Raw genomic sequence first — 14,452 nt, forward strand, 5'->3', positions numbered from 1 at the left:
TGCCTCTCACAAAGAATCTCGGGGTCTGGTTGGTGAGCTTGGACAACCCAGAAAAAATCGGTGCAAGGGAGATGGTTGTGCTGGACAGAACTTGCGGGTGCCCCAGACTGAGGCATGGGGTGCCGTGAGGTCTAACAGGCCCCTGAGAACTCAGACCAGGATTAGGTGCCTTGTCCGTCGAGGTATGGGCTGCTGTGACCCCAGTGACTGTATTGTCTCAACCGGAACCCAGGTCTCACAGACAGTAGTGAACCTGGAATTTATGAGGCTGACAGTTTAGGCTCTAAATCTGGGCTGTCGCATACGGTAGCCATTGGCCACAAGTGGCTATTGAGCCCTTGAAATGTTGCTAGTCAGAAGTCAGATGTGTGCTCTAAATGTGGCACACCAGATTTTGAAGCCTTAGTATGAAAGAAAGAATGTAAACTATCTCAGTAGTATTTTCTACATTGATTAAATGTTGAAATGATCATCTTTGGACTAATTTTACCTCTTTCTTTTTCATGTAGCTACTAGAAATTATAAAATTACACATGAGGCTCACATTATACTTCTATTGGATGGCGCTGGTCTAGGCTGTCCCTGAAAACCCAGTCACAGAGCAGTTGTTTTGAGTGTCTTTCCCTTTAGAGAACAAAAGCCCAACCACAGGATCCAGAAGGGAGTTTTTGGTTTCTGGCAGTTTCAGATCCACAAACAAATCGGTCTCAAATGCCCTTCTCCCAAGGGTCACTGCTATTTGACCTTTGAGACAGTTCACGTGCCACCTCTTCCAGGAAGCTTTCCTTGATCACCACCCTGTAGCTGGATTGGCCACTCCTGCTCTGGCCTATATTCTAATAGTCTGTTTACTGATTCATCCCCTGCACTGGGCAAGGAGTTCCTTGAGCAATGCTGGCTCAATCATCTCTGAATCCCAGAATCCAATGCAGGGCGTGGCACAGAGCAGTCAGCCATCGGTGATTGTGGAATATGAATCCTGCTGAGCTGGAGGTACCCACTGCTGCATTGCCTCTGCATGCAACTTCCCCATAACCTCTCCTTAGGTTTCGACTCGGAGGAGCTGACACCCCTAATCCCAGCCCCTCTGCCATGAGCCATGCCTCCTCCCAGTAGCCACCCTGGGTTGGCATCAGGACGGAAGGGAATGGACAGAGGGTGAGGCTGATGACCACTCGGGCCAGGGCAGGTGGGGCTTCCTCCTCTATGGCAGCCAAGGTGGCCCATCCACAGCAGACCCACAGACCTCAGGGCGGAACAGTACTCACCAGTGGAAGAAAGGTCAGCAGGGGCCGGACTCTTGGCCGAGCTTTCAGTGTGGCGGTTCCCGACTCACTCACTGTGTCAGCTCGGTTGTCTCCAAAATAGATCCCATCTAGAGGAGACAAGTGAGGGGTGACCATGAGCTGGAGATCAAAGGCACAGGGGCCAATGGAGTTTAATCAGGAAAACGGAGTTTAATCAGGCCCCGCAGTGGCCCCTGCTGGACCCAGCCCAGCACCTCTTGCATAACAAGATCCTACGGGTGGGGCGTGTGCTTTTGGGACCAAGTGAAGCAGGATTGGGAGGGACTCCAGGGGCGGTTTCTTGGGGTCTCCTGAAGCTTTCAGCCACCAGCAGTCCTCTCTCTCCTCATCTACCCCGTACAGGTCCTAAGCCTTCACTCCCACAACAAGTCCCTCCTTTTGGGGCCCTGAGAGCTTGATCAAGGCCCCAGCTAAAGCTTATCTCTGAGAGAGGGAGGAAAACAAGCTGGCTTTTCGCTTGAGTGTTTGAATTTCTAATCTGGAACAAGCAGAGCAGATTAGGCCACCCAGTGGCCCAGCACCCACCTTCTGGACTCCTCTAACCCAAGATTTCTTTAGCTCCCAAACCATCAATGGTTGGGGGACGGCTCCATCTGACGCACCCTTGAGGACAGAGCAGAAATAGGACAGTAGGGTCCACCTGACTTAGTACAAATCCCAGCTCTGCCACTGACTCACCGTGTGGCTTAACCTCTCTGGGCCTCAGTTTTCCCATCTGTACAACGGGAACAATGACAGTGCCAGCAAACGTGGTCCCGTCCTCTGTAGAAAGACAATACAGGACCTTTCTCTTCCTCTAGTTGCTGGACCTGTGCTCTGGGCTGTTTCTACAAGAGTGGGAACTATTGTAGAACATTTTCTCAACCAATCTCCCTCATAACTCTTAAGACACATTGATGAGAATTTCACACACTGTCACCTCTGAGAGGCAGGGGTCACTGTAGACCTCCTACTACATGGGCCATGAGCAAGGAGGGCTTTCTCCATTTCCTGGGGCCAAGGGACCTTCTCTTCCTCTATAGCCAGAGGGGAAAGAGAAGAAAGGTCAAAATGCCAACTAACCAGAATCCTACTAACTGGAACATTGGATGAATGGTGGTTACTTTGCCTCTTGCACGTGACTTTAGGAGAAAAGTGCAAGAGTTTTAAAGATTCCCACATAGAGGGCCTTGACTGTGACATGGAGGCTCCGGGGAGCACCCCAGAAATGGGACACAGAGTCCTTTATGTGCTGCCCTACCTGGCAGAGAGTCGGCTGGCACATTCCAGGTTCTCTACCTCTCAAAGGGGCCAAAATGGCGAGTCTTCCCCATGTCTCCAGAAATTCTAGCTCCCAGCGCTGCCCCGTCCCGTCCCGTACACTCTGGGCAAACAGGATTCCCCAGTGGTGGCTGCCAGGCTCCATGCCTAAGGCTGGAGACCAAGATGCCAGAGGGTGGGTGGGGAGGGAGAGGGGGGTTGTAAGAGTGCAGATTTGGCACAATCAGAAACAAGAAAAGTAGAAATAACAGGACACCCCCAACAGCTACCACTAAAACCCACCCAATTCTCACTGGCTTCTAAGCGTCTGTGTGTTGACAACAGGACTTCCTGGGACATTCTCTAGATAGTGCCGTTCTGATCACCAAGACGTTATACTGGGGGTGGGGTGGGGACTAACACAGGCACGCTTCCAAACAGACCTTCTCTCTCATTATTTTACTTAATCTCTGCACCAGTGTTGGGGTCTAGGGAGTATCCTTTCTGCAGCTGAGTTACCACAATATGAATAGTTCCTCTTATCGTGTGCCTAGGAGTTTTAGAAGCAAGCAATCTGGCAGGTTGATCACTATAATAGCAGTAATAATATAAGACTAAGTAGAATTTATTGAACACTTGTAATGGGCCAGGCACCCTTCTAAGCATCTTATACCTTATTAATTCATCTAATTCTCAAAACAGCCCCTTGCAATTGGTATGATCACCATCCCCGTTTTACAGATGAGAAAACTGAGGCACAGAGAGAGATCTAATAACTTGCCCAAAGCCTCAGAGTAAGTGGTGAAGCTGGGGTCTCTGCTCCAGGGCTGACCTCTGAACCACTATACTGTACACACTGCTCCCGAAGTGGGGAATCCTGATCCCGCCATTTATAGGATGTGGATGGGAGGATGGGGGTGTGAGGGGCAGGGGTGCTATTGGAGGGTATGGGAGGCTTGGCTGTAGCCAAGAAGCAGTGCTGGGGAGGGGTGGGAGGTGAAGCAGCTTGCCCAAGGCCCACACGGGTTAGGGCAGAGTCAGATCTGAGCCAGGGCCATCTAACCCCCACATGCTCCCACTCTACACACCTCACAGATTCCACGACTCAGCCCTGATTCTGAGCCACTGTTGTCTCAGTTGGTTTGTGGTTGTTTTGAGCAGGGGAGCCCTTTCTAAGAATACGACTGTTCTCTGGAATACCTGTGGAAGGCGAGCAGCTGTGGTAGAGACAGAAGTGGAAGGCCTGGGTGGCTCCCTCCCAAGGGGGCACCTCTTGGAAATGCAATTTGATTTCCCCATTCTAAGAGGTGTGGCTAGGAGTCGGGGAAGGAAATGTGTTGAGAGAAACAGAGTCAAAGTGGTGTGATGTGAGAAAGACTCGGCTGGCCACTGCCATGTTTGAAGATGGAAAGGGCCACGAGCCAGGGAGTACAGGCAGCCTCTAGAAGCTGGAAAAGGTGAGAAAACATTCTTCCCTAGAACCTCCAGAAAATAACACAGTGTTGCTGACACTTTCATTTTAGCCCAGTGAGATCAGTGTCAGACTTCTGACCTACAGAACTGTAAGATAATAAATGTACGTTATTTCAAGAAAAAAAAAAAAGAGGTGTGTCTAGAACCTGACAGAATTTCCCTGGGCCCCTCATACCTGGGCTCAGTTCCCAGTTGGTCAAGGCACACCAGCAGGTGAGTCAGGTGTGGCCACCACCATAAGCGGGGTTCCCCAAGAGTTCAAGGTCAGGGCTGGGGCTTTCTGAGCCTCACGGTCAAGGTCCAAAACTAAACAGAAAGACAATAGAGTCCAACCTTGGGGATTTTCCTGTGGAAGTAAATGAATGCTGCTAGGATCAGTGTCAGGGATACTAGAATGGGCCTTCCTGGGAAGCAGCCCCCTCCTCAATTGAAGAGATTAAAGGAGGGCCTCTTGGGCTTCCACTGCTGCTGCTGGTGGCACAGTGGTTGAGAGTCCACCTGCCGATGCAGGGGACACGGGTTCGTGCCCCGGTCCGGGAGGATCCCACATGCCGCGGAGTGGCTGGGCCCGTGAGCCATGGCCGCTGAGCCTGCGCGTCCGGAGCCTGTGCTCCGCAACGGGAGAGGACACAACAGTGAGGGGCCCGCATACCTCAAAAAAAAAAAAAAAAAGGAGGGCCTCTTGAAGAAGGAATGGACAGTGAGGAGATGAAGCCAGAGACAGACAGGAGGCTGGACAACCCTACCCATGGTGGGGAAGCCACTGGGAGGTGGGTGGCCCTTTGCCCTCCTGTCAGGGAGAGCTCTGAGTCTGGACGCTTGGGGCTGCCCCCTTTGCTGATGGGGAGACTGAGGCCCAGAACAGATGGGGCTGGTCCAAGGTCTCAGAGCAGTGGTGGTGGTGCCAGGGCTCAAACGGGGTCCCCAACTTGCAGTTCTGGGCTCCAGGCACAAATAATGGGGTGCCTTACACATGGCGCGTGGCTTGCTACCTCTCCCCGAACAGGCTGACCTGGTTCTCTCAGTCTGGGGCAGGGCGCGCACGCGTGCATGCGTGTGTGTGTGTGTGTGTCTGTTAAGTGGAGGGGAGAACAGCCAGCTTTAGGGGAGCTGAGGGCTGGGCACAAGTGGCTGCCTCACTTCCAGCCCTTCCTTTCTCCTTCTCCCCAAAAGAAGGAAACTCTCATTGGGTCTTTGGCATTCGCTTACTTACAAAGGTCAGGGTTGAAAGCCTGATAAAATGCTCTTCTTCCCCCAGCCCAAAAGCTGCCCATGGATCTCCATGGAGGCTGAGCTCTGAGACAGTTATTGAGCTCTTTCCCCAGATCCTAGACAGGTCCAAACTAGAGAGGAAATGAATGATAAAAATGTAACTTTCTGACACCTGATACGCCATATTATGAGCTGGGCACCATTCTAAGTGCTCTTTACATCCCCCTTCACAAACCTGTGCGGGGCTTCCCTGGTGGCACAGTGGTTCAGAATCCACCTGCCAATGCAGGGGACACGGGTTCGAGCCGTGGTCCGGGAAGATCCCACATGCCGTGGAGCAACTAAGCCCATGAGCCACAACTACTGAGCCTGTGCTCTAGAGCCCACAAGCCACAACTACTGAGCCCACGCGCCGCATCTACTGAAGCCCACGTGCTCTAGAGCCCGTGCTCCGCAACAAGCCACCACAATGAGAAGCCCGCGCACCACAACGAAGACCTAACACGGCCAATAAGTAAATAAATAAAATTGTTTTAAAAACAACCTGTGCGGGAGGTACTCTTATTATCCTCATTTGGCAGATGAGGAAACTGAGGCTCAGAGAGGTTAAGTCCCCTGCCCAAGGTCCCACAGCTGGTGAGTAAAAGGGGCCAGGATCCAAGCCCAGGCAACCTGACTCTAGAATCCAATTCCCTCTGGTCACAGCCAGGACAGCAAGGAAATCACACAGGGATTCAGCATCTCTTTCCTTGGTCTCCTGTTCTTCCAGAGTGAGACTGGAAAGTTGGTGAGGTCTAGAGGAGACAAATGCATCTTGGAATCAGATCTGGGGTCACAGCCCAGCTCCTCCATGTAGCACCTCAGGCTGGGTTTCCCCACCCGTCAAATGGGGATCATTTTGGGAGAAGCCTCCCAAAATCAAGGGAGACAAAAAAGCTAGCAGAGGTGAGAGGAAGGCTGGGGTAACGGTGTGGGGGTCCCAAATTGCCAGGACCCCCCCAAATGGCCCCAGGAGCACTGGCCACAGGTCTCATCAAATTCCAGGTGCTTAAAAGCGGTGGTGTTCTAGCTTGGGAGAGTTTGCTACCTTGACCAGTGTCACCCAGAACCCAAAAACAGACCCTCACCTCTACCCCACTGAAGTGGGTTATCTGATCCTTGGCCACTAGGGGAAGCCCAGCCTTTCAGGGATGCAGCAGGGGGCCCCAGGTGAATGTAACCCACAAATGGCTGATGAGGCCCTTCCTTGCTAATTAAAAGGCCACATGACAGGAACCTGAAAAGGCTGGTCTGTCCCAGCAAGCCCCAGCAGGTCTGACCTGGTGCGCCGGAGAGAAGCCTTTGTCCAAGCACAGAGGGGACTCCAAAGGTGTTACTGGACTGGGCTGGGGCCACAGAGTGCGGGGGCAGGCACAACGGGAGGAGCCTTGGGGTTGGGGACTGGAGGGGGGAGGAGTGCAGCAAATAGGCCCTCCGCTACAACACGCTGCCCAAAGTATGGCCTGTAGACCTGCCGGACTTCACCTGGGAACTTCTCAAAGTGCATCTGAATCTGATCTTAACAAGGTCCCAGGTGATTGGATGCACTTTAATTTTTCAGCTGCCTTGAGCTGAAATGCCTTTGAGTCATTCAACCTATCTGAGCCACTGAGTATAATTGACAAAACATAGTTTTTAGTATAGTGCCTGTTTCAATAAATAACTGATAATAATAATGATGATGTTATTATTGTTATTAATTTATTGGCTGGGAGAGAAAGGGCACCCTGTAGCCAGTCTGGCCAGTCTGCAGTGGTCAAGGGAGGGCCTGGCTTTCTGAGCTGAACTACAGGAACAAGAGGAGCTTATATAATGGGACACTAGAGGGTGTGTGTGTGTGTGTGTGTGTGTGTGTGTGTGTGTGTGTGTGTGTGTGTGTGTGTGTGTGTGTGTGTGTGTGTGTGTGTGTGTGTGTGTGTGTGTGTGTGTGTGTGTGTGTGTGTGTGTCAGGAACAAGAGGAGCTTATATAATGGGACACTAGAGGGGGTGTGTGTGTGTGTGTGTGTGTGTGTGTGTCAGGAACAAGAGGAGCTTATATAATGGGACAGTAGAGGGGTGTGTGTGTGTGTGTGTGTGTGTGTGTCAGGAACAAGAGGAGCTTATATAATGGGACAGTAGAGGGGTGTGTGTGTGTGTGTGTGTGTGTGTCAGGAACAAGAGGAGCTTATATAATGGGACACTAGAGGGTGTGTGTGTGTGTGTGTGTGTGTGTCAGGAACAAGAGGAGCTTATATAATGGGACAGTAGAGGGGTGTGTGTGTGTGTGTGTGTGAGTGTGTGTGAGTGTGTGTGTGTGTGTGTGTGTGTGTGTGTGTGTGTGTTTGCTGAGCTGAGCTGCAAGCAAACCACAGCACACCTCCAGGGGACGGGAGTAAACAAAAATCTCCACACCCCTGCCATGCACAGGTCAGCTTCCCTTTCGGTAGGCTGGTGCCAGCCTGTCCCTGGCCAGAAATATGTGCTCAGCCCCTGGGGTTCATGGCTTCCTACCTGTTAGCCTGGCCTGAGACACCAGGGCAGGGGACCCCAGAACGAGTAGCCACCTTAGGGAGCACTGGGGTTCTCCTGGATAAGGAGCTGGGACAGTCCCTATACATTTATTTAGAACTGCAAAAAGTCCTCAGGGGAAAGAGAATGGCCCAGCTCCATCTGGGGAAGGAAACCCCAGGATTCTCAAATATTCCCATATAAAAGAATCACCCAGGAGCTGGTGAAAAGTCCAGAATCTGGGTCCTAGTCCAGTGATTCTGACTTCATGTACCCCAGGTGGGCCCCCTGGATCTGCATTTTAAATAAGTGTTCTAGCCAGTGATTCTGACTTCATGTACCCCAGGTGGGCCCCCTGGATCTGCATTTTAAATAAGTGTTCTAGGTGGTTGGGAGGAAGGTGATTTACATTTTGGAGGAACAAGAAAGGCGGGCCCCCAGCGATCAGGGCGTCCTGTTGGTGGGGTGGGGTGGTGGTAGATAAAGAAGCTTGGCTCAACTAACCCAAGAGGCAAGGGAGGAGTCCTGAGCGACTAGCAGCCTTGTCTCAGGCTGCAGCAAGTCCCTTATCCTGAGCTTTGTAAAGATCCACATCTCTGCTTTCTCACGTACTTTAAAAGCAATTGTGCAGCCTTTTAAGACCCTTGGGTGGGCTCACAGGAGGCTTAATTAGGATTGCAATCGCATTAAGTGAAGCCCTTCTAATAGTTACTGGATAAATGTTAGGGAAATCCTGTAAAGAAAAATTTACCTGTCATCACCTTCACATGACTGTTTGCATTTTACCTGCTGCACCCAGCCTACCCTTGTGCAAACAGATTTTTACATGACTGTAGCCACAGAGCAAGTGGTTACTCCTTAATTCCCTTACACACTCCCACACTGATTCTTCCCCCTCCATCCTACCAGCTATTCTCCAAGGGCTGGATACCGCCAGCATCTCAGAGAATTTCACAGACTCAGGGACCCTATGAAACTAATCCCAACCCCTTTGAGCTCTTATCATGGCCTCTACATGCCTCAGCTACAGGAACTGAAGCAGGAAGTGCTCAGAGTTGGAAATGCCCTGATAATAATAAATCATGCAGGAGTCGACAGATTTTTTCTGTAAAGGGCCAGCTAGGAAATATTTTTGGCTTTGTGAGCCATACTGTCTCTGCTGCTGTGACTCAACTCTGCCCTTAGTAGCATGAAAGCAACCACAGATGATATGCAAATGATGGGCACGGCTGACTGTGTTCTAATAAAACTTTATTTACAAAAACAGGCCATGGGCCATAATTTGCCAATCCTTGTTTTAGTGTTTTTCCTTTTAATGCTCTTCAAAGCACTGTCATATACCAACCTCAAGCAGTCATTCTGTAAGCAGTCTGGACACCAGCCCCATTTAACAGAAGAAAAAAACTGGCCCAGAGAGTGGCTAGGCCCCCGCTTATTGACAGAGGTGGACTCCAAAACAGGTCTGGGATCTTCATCGCATCCCAGAATCCCCAACACGGGTCCTTCCCCTCCCCAACTCCGAGCACATGTCCTGTTCAGCAGGAAGACCTCTGCTGCACCCACTGGCACCCTGAGGAACACCCCAGAAACACTGGAGAGCCATCCTGCTGGGTGCACCTTGCTTCCCACCCCACCATGTGGTGCAACCAGGCTGAGTCAGATGGAGACTTAGCCCTGCCCTGGGGAACGGGAGGAGGTGCCTCCCTGGGCTCCAGCCCTGCTGGTGGAGGCAGCAGTTGGCTAGAGGCGACAGGGCACCATACCTGCATTTCTCTACTGGAGGGGCTGAACCCCACCTGCAGTCTGTTCAGTGCAGGCAAAAATGCAGAGAAGTATGTAAGGCAAAAATGTACAGAAGTGTGTAAGGCATTCCCCTTGGGGAAGGAGTTGGGGGGGGTGAGAGGGGAGGTGTTCTCAAGCAGATGCCCCTCCAGTCAAATTCCCCCTTGATTACCTTCCACAAAGTCCACTCTGCAAGCCGGCTAAGAGTGTGGTCTCTGGAGCCCCACCGCCTGGGTTCAAATATTGGCTGTGCATCATGAGGGAAACTGTGGGGTAATGGAAATGTCCCAAAACTGAATTGCACTGACGGTTACGCAACTTGATAAGTCTACTAAAAAAAAATCAGTGAACTGGACACTTGAGAAAACCCTGGCTCCGTCATTTAAAGCTGTGTGATCTTGGGCGTGTTACTTAACCTCGCTGTGCCTTGGTTGCCTCACCTGTCAAACAGGATCATAGGCTAGGATTCAACAAGTCAACAACACAAGGACTTTAGAACTGTACGTTGCACCTAAGAAGAGGTCGACAAACGTTTGGGACCCAGGCGAGGAGAGGCGTTTAGGCCTCACAGAGTTGTACTTGGCAGGACATGTGTGTTTGTTAAGGTCCTAAACCCTGCCTCCAAGCCACCCTGGCCCTCGTAGGCTTTGCTCCTGCTGTTTGCTCTCGCAGTGCTGGGTGCCCTTCCCTCTCAGCTCACATGCTAGTTCCAATCAGAGGTCATCTCTCTCTGTTCCTTTTGCACTTACTCTTTTATAGCAAAGACTCAGAAAGGGCTAAACAGCATTCGGTCAGCTCTGTTCACCAGCTGGTCTGAGATCCTTGGGCCAGAGAGAGGCAACGTCTTGTTTGCCCTGCTCCTGTCAGGGTGCCTTGTGTCCCAACTGTGACAACTTGGGTGCTGAAGTGAATCCAATAGCAGGGGCTGAGGCTGTAACATCCTCTGTGGGTCCCCACACAGTGGCCATAAAGGTCAGTGAAGGTAATGGGGTGACAATGAAGGCAGGTGAGGTAAAGCAGTGATGGGTGACCCTCCTTGGGCCCAGAAGCTCAGATCATACACAAGAAGTGAATTCCTGTCCCCACCCCCTGGATTCCCCCTCAGTTATATAGGGTACAAACTGCAGAAAGATGCAGTGATAAGGTGACCCACAGGCAGAACCCCTTTAAAGGCAGGGTGGGCATGGTGTTTTCGGATGCCTGCAGACACACCACCCTGACGCAGGGGCCAGGGGCGGCTGGCAGTCAGGAGGGGCTTCCTCAGCCTCCCCTGTCGGGTCTGGGGCTTCTCCCTCTGACCTGACAAGAGCCTGTGACCCCAGTAAGTGACTTGGTGTCTGGCACAGGCTGGTATCCTGCTAGCAGTGACTCCTGTGGATTTTTCCTGGGCCTCCCCAGGGCAGAGCCAAGTGTGTGGGCGCGCAGATAGCAGCTCCCTCTCTGCCTGTGACCCCGGGCCAGGCGAAGCGGGGCTGGGAAATGGGGGTGGGGGGACGGCGGAAGCGGAAAGAGTGGGGGGTTGAAAGGACCACCCTCAAGTCCTCAGATCCAGGGGAACCCTTTGTACTCAACAGTACTGCTGGGGGAAGGGTGAGGGAGGGCACTGCAAACCGCGGGAAGCCTTTCTGGCAACAATAACGCAAATATAACCTCCACAGAGGAGGGAAAATAAACACCTCGGAAGAGGGACTAAGATCAGATGCGGGGACCCCCGCAAAGGTCTCCGACCTCGCTGTGGAAAGGGGCCCCTCCTTCCCTTTCCCAGAGACACCTCTCTCGCCGGAGGCTCCTGCCCGGCCAGCACACAGGTTCAAACGCGTTCCTTCCCCTCTGCGCTGCCGCGTCTCCCGCCCTGGAGGCCGCGGATCGCCCGGAGTCCCGGGAGGGAGGTCGCCCCCGGGGTGGGGGGACCGCCCGGCAGCCCTGCGCCCTCCGGCTCCCGGGCACACTCACCGAAGTCCCGGGTCCCCTCCGACGGGGCCTCCTGGGTGAAAATCCAGGGGGGGTTGGTGGCGTAGAGGGAGGTGGCGGGAGGGTTGGCGTGCTTCTTGCCGAAGAGTTTGCTGAAGGTGCCCTGCACCGTCGGGTTCTTTTTCATGCTGCCGCCGGTCGAGCAGGCGCCGGGGAGGAACGTTCCTCCGCCTCCTGCCCTGCTCCGGACTGGACTCCTCACCGTCTCCCCAGGGGCCTCTACCAGGCCATGCCCCCGCGCCGTCCTCCCCGCCCACGCACCGGGAGACAGGTGCTGCGGGCGCCGCCGCTCGCCGGGAAATGCGAGCTACCTGGACAGGTAAGAGGCTGCGGCTGCGACCCAGCCCCGCCCCGCGGCTGCCGCCGCCGCCGCCGCCGCCGCCGCCCCGCCGGCCCGCCGCCCGACTCCCCCGGCCGCATTCCTGCCGCCTCCTTCCACAACTGGCCATTGTTGGCGGGGCCCGGTGGGCCCGGGACCTCGCCCAGCCCACGCCCAGCCGCGGAGACGACCCGCCCCCTCCCCCGGGTCGCCTCCCAGCCCCCCTCCTCCACCCCTCGTCCCCCGGGGAAGGGAGGGGGCAGGCCAGTTCCCAGCTTCTCAGGAGGTGCGTGACCACGTCGATCCGGAACTTCGGAAACGACTCTCGCGCCCAGCACTGGGGAAGTGGCTGGACACAGCGCGCGCGCTGAAGGGTTCTAGGGGCCCTCAGAAATGTGGGCCAGGCATCTTCCATGCCTGTAAGGAAATGCCCATAAGAAAAAAAAGGTAAAAGCAATAAATAAAAAAACTAAAAAAGCAAAAAACTAGTGTCCCGATCTGATGACTAGGGCGGAAAGTATCCTCATTGACAGAGCTCCAAAGAGCATGTAGGATGACTAAATCTTGGCATTTTTTTTAAATACCAAATTCATTTTCTTTTCTCTGTGAAGCTAAGTGAATATATATTTTACTAGTCTTTCAGATGTTTCAGGATGAAAAGTTGAAGGGAAAATGTCTGGTACAAAGAGCAGTGCCACCCCAACTGTCTGGGAGAAAGAGGAGGAGAAATGCAGCCGGGGTTCTGATTGGGTAGCTCAGGGGAAACACTCTACCTGTGACTTGATCGCCCCCCACCCAGCCTTTCACCCCTGCTGCCCAGAAAGCATCCAAATCTAACTAGAAATATAGTTGAAGTACAACATTATATTAGTTTCAGGTGTACAACATAGTGATTTAATATTTTTATAGATTATATACCATTTAAAGTTATCATAAAATATGGGCTATATTCCCTGTGCTGCACAATATGTCCTTGTAGATTTTTTATTTTATACATAGTAGTTTGTGCCTCTTAATTCTCTACCCCTATTTTGTCCTTCTTTCCTTCCTTCTCCCACCTCCACTAGTTTGTTCTCTATATCTGTGAGTCTGTTTCTGTTGTGTTATATTCATTCAGTTTATTTTTTAGATTCCACAAATAAGTGTTAGCAGTCAGTATTTGCTTTCTCTGTCTGACTTATTTTAATAAGAATAATACCCTCTAGGCCCATCCATGTTGTTGCAGATGGTAGGATTTCATTATTTTTATGGCTGAGTAGGATTCCATTGTGTGTGTGTGTATATGTATATACACATTTACATGTATATATATAAATGAAATATCTTCTGTATCCATTCATCTGCTGATAGACACTTAGCTTGCCTCCATATCTTGGCTATTGTAAATAATGCTGCTGTGAACATTGGGGTGCATGTATCTTTTGAATTAGTTTTTTCATTTTCTTCAGATATATATCCAGGAGTGGAATTGCTGGATCATATAGTAGTTCTATTTTTATTTTTTTGAGGACCCTCCATACTGTTTTCCATAGTGCCTGCACCAGTTTACATTCCCACCAACGGTGTATAAGGGGTCCCTTTCATCCTCTAAGTGGATGTAATTTCTAAAAACTCCAGGTGGGTCAAGCCCACAGAGGTTCAGTTCATTCTCCAGGGAGATGAGCTGTGAACCTTTAAGTTGCTTCAAGTTCTATACTAGCTAGGCTGGGGGTGGCTGTCCACCAGGGGAGGTCCCATCAGATGAGGACCCGGGAGACTGTGTGAAAGATGCAGAGAGTAGGGGAGAGTCAGTCCAAGGGGTTAGATTTGGATGCTTTCTGGGCAGCAGGGGTGGAAGGCTGGGTGGGGGGCGATCAAGTCACAGATAGAGTGTTTCCCCTGAGCTACCCAATCAGAACCCCCGCTGCATTTCTCCTCCTCTTTCTCTCAGACAGTTGGGGTGGCACTGCTCTTTGTACCAGATATTTTCCCTTCAACTTTTCATCCTGAAACATCTGAAAGACGAGTAAAATGACCACCTGTACTCACACACACACACACCACACACACTTTTCATTTTCTTTTTACTGACAGCTGAAAGGTGTGGATATCATGGCATATCTCACCACACCCACCACTACTTCAGTATCCACTGCCTAAGAATAAGGACATTCTCCTAAATGACCTCAATATGGTTATCACACTCGATAAATTTAACATCGATACACTAACATCTGAAATATACTCCACATTAAAAATTTCCCAATTATCCCCCCAAGATGTCATTTTAGTTTTTGATTTTTTTCCAGTCCACAGCCCAATCAAGGTTCACAGATTACATTTGCTCGTCATGTTCCTTTAATCTCTTAATTTAGGGAAGTCCCCTGCTTTTGTTCGTTTTTCACGACAGTAACATTTTTGAAAAGTCCCCCCGGTGTCAAGGGACAGGATGAGAAGGGCCCTCAAGTCTTGTGGCTGTGAGGTCATTGTTTTCCCACCAGGAGGGGAGGGACTGAGGAACAGATTGGGGGACAGAGCATCTTCAAAAACACTCGTGTTTCCCAAATGTTCTTGGTTGGTGACACGCCTGTGGTCAACCTTGTCCTACCCCACCCACTCCTGTGGCACTCCTGTTCATTCAAG

At 51.6% G+C, this 14,452-nt stretch overlaps 2 protein-coding genes across 2 annotated transcripts in view; one reads left to right on the forward strand and one right to left on the reverse strand.

Annotated features, from left to right (window-relative positions):
• Positions 1-11,828, reverse strand: part of C10H6orf132 (chromosome 10 C6orf132 homolog) — a 25,957-nt gene extending 14,129 nt beyond the window's left edge. Inside the window, exons 1-2 of the mRNA XM_060162882.1 lie at positions 11,494-11,828; positions 1,269-1,375 (exon numbers count right to left, since the gene is read on the reverse strand). Coding sequence (XP_060018865.1) covers positions 1,269-1,375; positions 11,494-11,638 — 252 coding nt within the window. The 5' untranslated portion in view covers positions 11,639-11,828. The remainder of the gene's footprint in view (positions 1-1,268; positions 1,376-11,493) is intronic.
• CIMIP3 (ciliary microtubule inner protein 3) overlaps positions 11,366-14,452 on the forward strand; it is a 19,872-nt gene continuing 16,785 nt past the window's right edge. The window contains exon 1 of the mRNA XM_060162890.1: positions 11,366-11,830. Within this exon, the coding sequence (XP_060018873.1) occupies positions 11,741-11,830 (90 nt within the window). The 5' untranslated portion in view covers positions 11,366-11,740. The remainder of the gene's footprint in view (positions 11,831-14,452) is intronic.

This window comes from Lagenorhynchus albirostris, chromosome 10 (assembly GCF_949774975.1).
Source record: "Lagenorhynchus albirostris chromosome 10, mLagAlb1.1, whole genome shotgun sequence".
Lineage (NCBI taxonomy): Eukaryota > Metazoa > Chordata > Mammalia > Artiodactyla > Delphinidae > Lagenorhynchus > Lagenorhynchus albirostris.